Source organism: Triticum dicoccoides, chromosome 5A (genome assembly GCF_002162155.2).
Source record: "Triticum dicoccoides isolate Atlit2015 ecotype Zavitan chromosome 5A, WEW_v2.0, whole genome shotgun sequence".
NCBI lineage: Eukaryota > Viridiplantae > Streptophyta > Magnoliopsida > Poales > Poaceae > Triticum > Triticum dicoccoides.
The window spans coordinates 710,591,338-710,601,812 of NC_041388.1; the positions used below are offsets into that span (position 1 = coordinate 710,591,338).

Sequence of the window (10,475 nt, forward strand, 5' to 3'; positions counted from 1 at the left end):
AACACACAGGCCAAACACACTGACGATGGTTCAGGTTCAGCATCCCCTTCTCTGAGACCCACCCACCCAGTTCAGATTCAGATCCTTGCAACCGTTGGCTCATCTGGCAGTCGGTGAGTGAAGCTCGGTAGTGGACAGGCAAAGAACGCTCAACACACAGGCCAAACACACTGACAATGGTTCAGGTTCAGCATCCCCTCCTCTGAGACCCACCCACCCAGTTCAGATTCAGGTTCAGAGCACCACGGCCCAGGATCTACCTACACTACATTAGCTCCTTGCCCACATCAGGGGTCAACGGCGAAATGCAGCTCGAGACATCATCTCTCCGTGGCCGGATGAAACTTGGACACCCACACCTGCATCTCACAAGGCGACACACAGAAGTAATATTGGGCCGCGACACAATCAAGCATAGCACTTGCTGTCCGCCCCTCCGAAATGTGTAGACTACATTACCTCGCCCCTCCGAAAGAGAGGGATAATGTCATCTTCCACTGCCGATTCAAGATCTACAGAAACCAAGCCCTGTAAGCACACTGACTGACGGAGGTTCCGTTTCAGCATCTCTTACCTTGAACAACTCAAAAATATACAGACCGATCCAGTCCAGGCCCAGGTTAAGGTTCAGGTTCAGAGCACCACGGCTCAGAGGTCTACATCAGCTGGTTGCCCACGGGGACAGGGTTGACGACGAACCAGGTGCAGCTCGAGGCATCTCTCCGCGATCGGATGAAACTCGGATGCCCGCATCTGCATCCCACAAGGCCAACACAAAGAAAGAACATTGAGATGGAGCTTGATTAGACGTCCGCAACACAATCGAGCATAATGTGCCTGCTGTAAGTTCTTGCTGTCAGCTAAAGTAATGGGTAGAGCATAGTGTCTCCCGATCTTAGTTCTTAGATACTAATCATCATCACCCAGTTTCGGAGCAATACGGTTACTGAACTGATGTCATGACTGAATGAACAAAATTCAGAGCAATTGTTCTCAGAGTTCCAGAAAAGTAACCGCAATAGGTTCTGAGCTGAAGGTATAAATTATCTATTTTCGTTGGGTAAGAATGATCCAACTTACTGAGCAATGTGACGGCAGAAGCAAAAGAGACCCATTTTCGTCATACCCAAGAGAGAGATTGCCTGTAGTGCAATGGAACTCCAGGCATCTCTCTGCATCGATTTAACAAGTCAAACACAATGAAATTATATTCAGATGGAGCTTGATTAGGCATTCAGGACACAATCAGGCATAGTGCTTGCTATTCATTATTCTTGCTGTCAGCTAGAGCAAATGGGCAGGGGGCAGAGGCACAAGCAGATCAGCTACGCATACTCGTGTTGTGAGTTGTGACAACATATCCAAGCAGCACTACACTACAAGCTCCATGCACTTTATCGAATTTGCAAACAGGCTAACAACAAGATTATATACCAAACAACATATTTCACTGCTAAACTCATCGAATAATAAAGGGACAGTAGCTTTAGTCGCAAGTGTTGTAGATTTGAAAGTTCAGATGACTATCGCTAAATTAGACTGAAGAACAACACTGTCGGTCGTCATGCTGGATTCAGATATAACGATGAGACTTGAAGAGAGATAGTGATAAAACAAACTACACAGCGACAGTAAAAAAGAAGGAACCGCCATTTGCCATAGATTCGAGACAAACCTGCAAGGTGATAGCCTTCTGCCCAGGGATGCAGAAAAGATACATATATCCTTGATACCCGAGCTTCTATTGGTAACTGCTAGCTTGTATTGGCTCTGCTAGCAAGAGAAGTATTTTGTTTTTTACTCTAATAACTGAAAGGGAATACATGGTAAGAAACTAAAGAAGCTCACAGATGGCACAAGGAAATTACTTCACTTCCTCCAGGGATTCGACCTTTTCCCTGCAAGACAATAACTGCTGCAGACATGCAACAATGTTTAAACACAGATGAGGGTGCACAGATAGTGATAATGTCCTTAAATTTAAACCTTGTTCCCCATTGAGGGCACTAGCAAAACAATAAATTGGGGGCTGCAATGGTATTTTTTCAAATAAAGATGAACAGGCTCTAAATTAGTTAGCAACAATAAACCATATGGCTAAATGTTAATGTGATCTTTCTCCAAAATAAATCCTCCACGTCAATTCAATGTTTAAACACAGATAAGTCACAGCTCCTAGATATAAGCATTAAACGATAACATAGGTAGTACAATGGTTAGGCTACATCCTACGTCCTGCCATGGCCGACTTGATGAAATTCAAGATTCTGACATAGTCATAAAACAAAGCTGAGTGCTTGCCCTCCAAGCCATCACGGTGGTGTCGGTTGCTTCCGGCAAGATTGTTACATGGGCTGCCCCCAATCACCAAGTCAAAGCCACCAAATTGACTAATAAATGATGCAACTCTATCATTTGTGAGAGATTTCACATCAGTAATCTCAATCAATGTGCCTGTCTGGGTCTGATCCCACCAACTTTTGAAAATCTTCTTACTAGCTTCACCTATCTCAACCGAAACCACTACCCTCATGTGGATCCCAAGCTTGTGCAGAGCTACCTCTCCTCCTCCAATACCGGTGAATAAGGACAGTACACGAACACCATTGGGAAACATGCGCCTCAGCACTGACAAGTGGTAAGCAACTGTATCAACTTGAAATGAGTTGCCGAGAGACTTGTATCGCTGTGTCTTGCCAACCCCCCTTGTGTGGTCCCTTGGGAAACCAAGTATATATTCCATCTCATCAGGCTCCAATGGGGCAACCTTGTTTTTCCCAACCCAGACAAGATTCCATTTTTTGCACTCGTCCATGACATATTTTTGAACACTTTTTGTCGGCGGATTGCTTGAGCTTACAAGAGCACGCTGGATCCGGTCTGTCAGCTTTGCACTTGCTACACATGTTTGTAAGCAATTGAGATGTGTTCTCGTGTCCCAGGAAGGCCACCACTTCTTGTAATGAGGAAATGCCTCAAATATTGTCTTTGGGGGCAGAGGAAGAAGAGGCGATCTGTTCTCAATTGGCAAATTGTGGATGTAACCCCTTTTCCTTGCAGCTGCACACAGATGAAGAGAGTCCACAAACTCTGGCTGAATGTCAAACAGATTTCTTGAAATTTTCGCCCATTCACCTTTTGGAGCTCGGGCCACATTTTCGTAATAGAAAAAAGGTGGTCCGGTATCTAGTTTAGAAAGCATTCGGGTCACTGATGGTCCACTGTAACCAGGCAGGTTAAATCCAACCATTGGATTTGGTAGAGGCATTGAATCCTCATCGCTGCCATCCAAGGAAGGTCGATTGCCTTGTCCTCCACCCCCATACCTCTTCCTCTTTTTCCTGCTCTCTTCCATCAATCTTGCTTTCTTTCTGCCTCCAAAGGAATTGAAGCATCTGTCAGTAACCTGCCAAATGTACACAAATTGTAGTGTCCTTACATCAAATTAGAAGAGCGAAAGTGGCTTCTTATTCCAGTGTACGTCAAACCACACGGTACCTGATGGTCAGATAAGTTTCTGGAATGACAATCTTCTGCGACCCGAGATGCACTAACCGAATCAACTAATACACAGATATCAGCATCCACACCTAGGAGAATTTAAACAGAAATATATATAATAAGGTGCTCTTTCCTTGAAAGAATGACCATCAAGGCAACAATTTCAAAAAGAGGCATACCACATCTTATAATAGCCTCATTTGCTTCATCTTCAGAAAAGCCCATGTTTACCAATGACTTGATCTTCTCATCCCTCTCTGACATCTCTCGCAGAAAATCCTGCACAAAAGTACCACGAAAACCGAGATTAGAAAATACTTGATATATGTATCTCACTGATTTCTTAATGCCAAACTAAGTGGCTGCTGATAGGAAAATACAACCATGAAGTGACATGTATATGGCCAGAGAAAAGAAGGGGGCCTATGATAATCAGTGGTCAAGAGATGAATAGCACAAACTACCCAAGAAATAAGCGAACAAAACTGACAAAAAAAATAAATTAACGAAATAATTTAGGAACTCAACTTCCTAAGGTGCTGTTTGAGAATGACATTAATACAGTAGCAAGTAGCAATATGAAGTACCGGTTGTGATGGACTGGAATAAACCAAACGTACAGGTAAAGTTGTGCAGGTTGTGCTGGATGCATAGCAATGGTGAAACACAATCATCTGGTCACTCCATGCTGCTTTCGTGACAGAACTTTAAATACTGATGGATGGATGGTGAGGCAAATGCGTGCATCTTCAGGAGAAGATGATGATATTCACATCCCATCCTATTTCAGATTCATCGCTTCGCTAGCAATCACGATATTTTTTTGCTGAGCAGGTGTAGTACATATCAGACACTCCATACTGTTTCCCTACTTGCTGTTTTTAGTCTTTACATATATCTTGCCATGAACAGGTTTAAACCATACAATAATTATCTTCATAATTTTATTTGTATAACTAATACAAAAATCGACTATCACATCATATATAACATTATGAGATTTCTAAACTAGTTACTTTGTGTATGCATTTCTAGCTGAACAGTAATGGATTGAATCCCTAATTTTCCTAAGCTCTAACAGGTAAAAGTCTTGGAGAGCAGTTTGATGGAACTAATATGGTAAGTGATGCTCTTCTCCAGTATTATGATCATTTTGCGTAGCTGAAAGTCAAAAGAAGAATCTTGAGCTATGCCATTTAATTCTTGAAGAGCTTGTTCGTCCTAACCTGCATGCTAGTTCTCAACACTCCTTTATGGAGAAGTGATGAGCTGGGTTGCAGCAAAAACTTTACAACAGTGCAGGATTGAATTATTTAGGTCAGTGTTCAGCATTCAAGTTTAGCTTCTATTTCTTCCAAACTCTTCTGAGCTCAGTATGATTGTATACTATATCTTGGACTACAAAATGTATCAAAAACCATAACCGGTACATGAATTTGGATTTCTGCATGTTAAAGCGCCTGTAATATAATTTTCTTGTACCAACATAACTCCACAAGTCGCAAGCCTTGTTAATAATACTCAAATGCATAAGAACCGAAGAGAAAACGAGTGGTGTCTAACAAAAATAAATTTTCAGATCATGAAAATCACACACAAGCAGAACAATAATACACTACGCGGGAGATATTGTCTAATGTTATTCAACTCACTCCTTATATTACGCTGTTAAAATGATAAAATTGTAACATGGTGAAAATTCTATGTAAAAAAAATGAAGTGCTCAAACTACACTGATGAAATCTCAAAACAGTAAGTAACAGGGGTGTTCAAGGTGTGCATGGCAAAGATTTCACATATATCAGCATATGATCAAAGAATTCTTGGCTACTGAACTGAAGATAAGTAATCATCTACCTCATAACCAGAATCATCAGAGCTTGACTCTCTACCACCAGCATCATCATCGCCATCCCAGTTCTCAAAATCAAGATCATCGTCATCTTCAACAACAGGGAGGATGCAGCCAGAAGTAGAGTGATTATTACCCCCTGCATCATCGTCATCTAGTGCCTGCATTTCACATCTCAATTGGAATAAACAATCCTTGCCATGAATCAAGAGCACTATAGAATAAATTCGGTAATAAAGCACATGGATAAATAGTCAAATACCTTATATGTGAGCAGTAGCTCGAGCAGTGCATCTGCATCACTATGTCCTGAAATCAAAAGGTGTTAACAAATGGTACAAACACAAACAACTAAATAAAATGGAAATGATTACTTTTATATTACCAATCTCCTTAATACTCTTCATGACCATCTCTTTGGGGAAGCCCATTACCACATATCGCTCGATCAAAGAAGTAGGCAACACTTCCCCGTTGATCCACTCATTAGAACCCTTTGCACAGTTACACGAACAAATATCAGACCATGATCATAATTATAACAAATCATGGATAGCACTTGTGCTGAAATACAAAAAATTATATATGGCTTACAAGCGTGGATGGGCCAGGAGAATCGAAGTTCCTCATAGCCGGAGCCGATGAGGGCTCAGCCACACCATCATTGTCCCACTCAAACTTATCACTGTCATCACTATCACTGGTCCAGCCCTGTGACATGAGTTAAGCACAACTCGATTAATATTGAAAGCAAACCACCAGAAAAGCAATTATAGAGAAAAAAATGATGCGAGAGAATAATAATAATTTTATTATGCCACAAGTCCACAACAGCCACAAGACATCGCAGTTAAAATCTCCAGCATGAAGTCAGTATAGCTGCATTTGACTCTAGAGTTTAGAATGCATCGAAAAGGAAGAAGGGAAAACCCTTTTTTTATTGAACAAACTCCCCTAGACCACTGTCACGAGAAGAAATTCAGCTAATGCCCGGAGAATATACATCAGCTCAATTTGAAACAGTTTGATTTGTAGTTTTGGGGATGCCTAACTAACTGAAGTATGTTATGTTTCAGATACTAGGAAGGATAGATCACTGGGAAGTAGGACACGACATGCATATCAGGGCTAAAGAGACTTTATGAGAGTAAACTAAAGCGATCAAGTAGGTAAATCTAAAAAAGGAAAGCAGATTGACCAGGGTTGCTCATTATCATGCCTAGAGTAAGATTAACTAAACAAGCACTGCTGCAGTACCATTTGATGATGCTTTTACCAAATTGACAAACTACTGCAAGCATCTTATTCGGCGCCATCCTAATACACGAACAATATAAGAAAATGCAGAGAAAGACAAACAGGTTGAGTGGTTAACAGCCAATGCAACATGATGCGTGGTCACAAGAGAGTCAATGTGTCTGACTTGTTAAAGCCATGTCTGACCACAGGGAGAGCCAACATGTCGACATGAACAGCATATGAAATGAAGTACAATGCGACAGTAAAAATGCGCATCACGGAATCAGCATTCTCATTGCTCTGCGGTCCAGAATACATCCAGTAAAATTAAAGAAAACATATATATTAGATCAAAAGGAAGTTAAGAAAAAGGATTCAGATGAGATTCTGCTATACAGCTCTGTATTTTGACAATCTGACAGGTAAATGCAGACAATGACAACTACTAAAACTGATCCCACACTATGAGAAACGGAGAGGAGGTGACAAATCCCACGCTATCTATGCAACATAAAATCCGGTGACTGCTAAAATCAACAAGTTGACTGCATCCCATTCTAGTGTCTGTAACGCATCCAGCAAGTTGGGGAAAAAAACCATTTTTTAAGCGAGCGAGAAAACCCCCAAAACCCTCATATGCAAAACTAAATCACACGCATCTTTCTTGAACAAACACGAGAGTTTGCCCCTGCATCGGAACGGAGAGCGGCAGGGGAAAAAGAATCTTCCCGGAGTTTCCAGTAAGTGGAAATTCCTCGTACGGACGCGGTGCAGGGTAATCGCCGAAGATTCTGCGGAACACAATCCCCGCACAGCAGATTATCCATGATTCCTCGGAAAAACTTGGAATCGGAGAGGCTGTGAAAACGAAAAGGAGGTGAGGAAGGAGAGGGAGCCCACCGCCATTGTTGGTGCCGGAAGAAGAGGCGCCCCCGCTGTCTTTCTCCCTGCCGCCAGGAGGAGGAAGAGGAGGACGAGAGCTCGAGGAGGAGCGGGGGCAGAGGCGGCCGAGGAGGAGCGGATCGCGACGGTGAGCGGCGGCGGGCTGGTCCGGCCCTCGCTGGCCCGGACGAGGAGGAGGAGGGGACGCGACTGCGGCCGAGTGTGCTGCTGCTCCGCTGCTCTGCCGCGGCGTGTATGCGGGCGCGTGGTTTTGTAGAAGAGAAGGGGCACACGCGGGCGGGAATGTGTCTCCGACGTGTGGGCCCTGGTGGGGTGCTTCCTCTGATTCTATGGGATGTGCGGCCGCACACAAAACTGGCCACACAGTTTTGTGCGCAACGCACATCCCAATAAAGAGGGAGAGAAAAAAGAAGATGGGAACTAGGGAGGTGTATTGGCGATTGCAATAACGACGCTAGTTAGGGTTGGTGTCAGGCTGTTTGATAGCTTTGACCGGTCCTGGCATGATAATTAATATCATAATTAATGTGATATTTACTACTTTCTTTGTTTCTAAATATAAGTCATTTTAGACATTTTATATGGACTACATACATGCAGATGTATATAGACATATTTTAGAGTGTAGATTCACTCATTTTGCTCTATACTTAGTGCATATTAAAATCTATAAAAGGTCTTATATTTAGAAACAAAGGAAGTATCATTAATTTTAATAGTCTTCATTTATACATAATACTAAATAATTGCATGTCTATATCAATGCGATTGTGCAAAAGTATAATTTTATTTGGTAAGCATTTATTGACTTATCAAAAAGTATTATTTTATTTGGTAAGTCAATGTGAGGTGAGACAGTTGAGTCACTTTTTAAGTAAAACCCTGAGATGAGAGAAAAATCAAAAGGAGGAGATGGAGGAAGGGCCAGTTCTTCTGTTGGTTTCTAGAATAAGATGGAATAGTCTGGCCCTGCTCAATTTATTCTAGAAGTCCAAACCAAAATTATTTTTTAGAAGCCTACTAGTCAAGTTTTATTTAGTAGGTTTCTAAAAAGAACTGGTTGAGCTTCTTGAAGTTGAGTAGGGGCAGGATATTCTAAAAGCTCAAAAAAGTCATTAAAAAACTTTTGTAAAGAATATAGGTAAAATTGGACGAACAACATACAGTGGACATAACCTTATGTATATTTTATTTAGGTTGTCACGAAGGCCAAATATTATTTTATCTCAATCAATTTGGTAGCATGTGTTGTGCATGGTAAGTAAATTAATATAATTGGACGGCGCATGCCAAGGTGCAGTAAAATATGACATGAAATTGAGCTTTATAATCCCACATATTTTTGCAAGAAAACCCCAAAGCTATATTAAAATTAAGCAGTGATGCAACGCAACCCAAAAAAGCAGATTACATCCAAGTCCCTGAGTAACCGATCCAGCATCGACCCCTACGCGAGATGAGGGCGCGCCGCCATCGCCGCGGCTACCGCTCCCTTTGGAGCTAGCGAAATCCTTGGTTGTGCGCGTGGATTGTTGACGGCAGGAAGTCTCCACCTTCGGTCCAAAGGACCAGCATGCCGGAAAGGAGCCAAACTAGTATTGTGTCAGCACTTGCGCCGGACAAATGTTGACGAGAGCACATAGATCCAGAGTCCAGCAATCACTCCTAAACATACAATGAAGCCAACTGCTGAGCCAAACCAGTACTTCGTCACCACTTGCGTCGGACAAACACCGACGAGAGCACATAGATCGAGAGTCCAGCAATCACTCATAAACATACAACGAAGCCAACTGCTAATTCTTGAGTTTGCGTTGATTTTTTCCTTATAGAGGAAAGGGTGATGCAGCAAAGTAGAGATAAGTATTTCCCTCGGTTAAGAATCAAGGTATTAATCCAGTAGGAGAAGAACGCGCAAATCACCAATACCTGCACACACACAATCAAACACTTGCACCCAACGCGATAAAGGGGTTGTCAATCCCTTCACGGTCACTTGCAAAGGTGAGATATGATAGAGATAAATAAAAATAAAAAAAATATATTTTTTGGATTTTTTGGTTTATAGGTATGAAAATAAAAGATTGCAAGAATAGTAAAACCGGAAGCTAATATGATGGAAAATAGACCCGGGGGCCATAGGTTTCACTAGAGGATTCTCTCATGAAGGCAAGTAATACGGCGGTGAACAAATTACTGTCGAGAAATTGATAGAAAAGCGCAAAGTTATGACGATATCCAAGGCAATGATTATGTAATATAGGCATCACGTTCGTGTCAAGTAGACCGACTCCTGTCTGCATCTACTACTATTACTCCACACATCGCCCTGACTCCTGCCTGCATCTAGAGTATTAAGTTCATAAAGAATAAAGTAACAATTTAAGAAAGATGACATGATGTAGAGGAATAAACTCAAGCAATATGATGTAAACCCCATCATTTTATCCTCGATGGCAACAATACAATACGTGCCTCGCTACCCCTACTTTGTCATTGTGTGAGGACACCGCAAGATTGAACCTAAAGCTAAGCACTTTTTCCATTGCAAGAAAAATCAATCTAGTTGGCAAAACCAAACTGATAGTTCGAAAAGAAATACAAAGAGATCAAATCATGCATATAAGAATTCAGAGAAGATTCAAATAATATTCATAGACAATCTGATCATAAATCCACAACTCATAGGATCTCGACAAACGCACCGCAAAAGAAGATTACATCGGATAGATCTCCAAAAACATCGAGGAGAACATGGTATGAAGAATCAAAGAGAGAGAAGAAAACATCTAGCTACTAGCTATGAATCCGTAGGTCTGTGGTAAACTACTCACGCTTCAGATCCATAGGCCATCGAAAGGAGGAGATGGAGGAAGGGCCAGTTCTTTTATTGGCTTCTCGAATAAGTTGTGTCCAGTTTATTCTAGAAGCCCAACCAAAATTAATTTTTAAAAGGCTACTAGTCAAGCTTTTATTTAGT

General features: G+C 41.7%; 1 protein-coding gene across 1 annotated transcript; it reads right to left on the minus strand.

Annotated features, from left to right (window-relative positions):
- Positions 1-1,870: 1,870 nt before the first annotated feature.
- On the minus strand, positions 1,871-7,621 carry LOC119304377 (DNA (cytosine-5)-methyltransferase DRM2-like). Its single transcript, XM_037581560.1, has 8 exons — positions 7,493-7,621; positions 5,948-6,064; positions 5,739-5,847; positions 5,616-5,662; positions 5,359-5,514; positions 3,681-3,780; positions 3,499-3,590; positions 1,871-3,406 (listed from the first exon to the last, which is right to left on the minus strand). Exons 1-8 carry the CDS (start codon positions 7,496-7,498, stop codon positions 2,222-2,224), a joined length of 1,812 nt encoding a protein of 603 aa, XP_037437457.1. The 5' UTR covers positions 7,499-7,621; the 3' UTR covers positions 1,871-2,221.
- Positions 7,622-10,475: the final 2,854 nt, after the last annotated feature.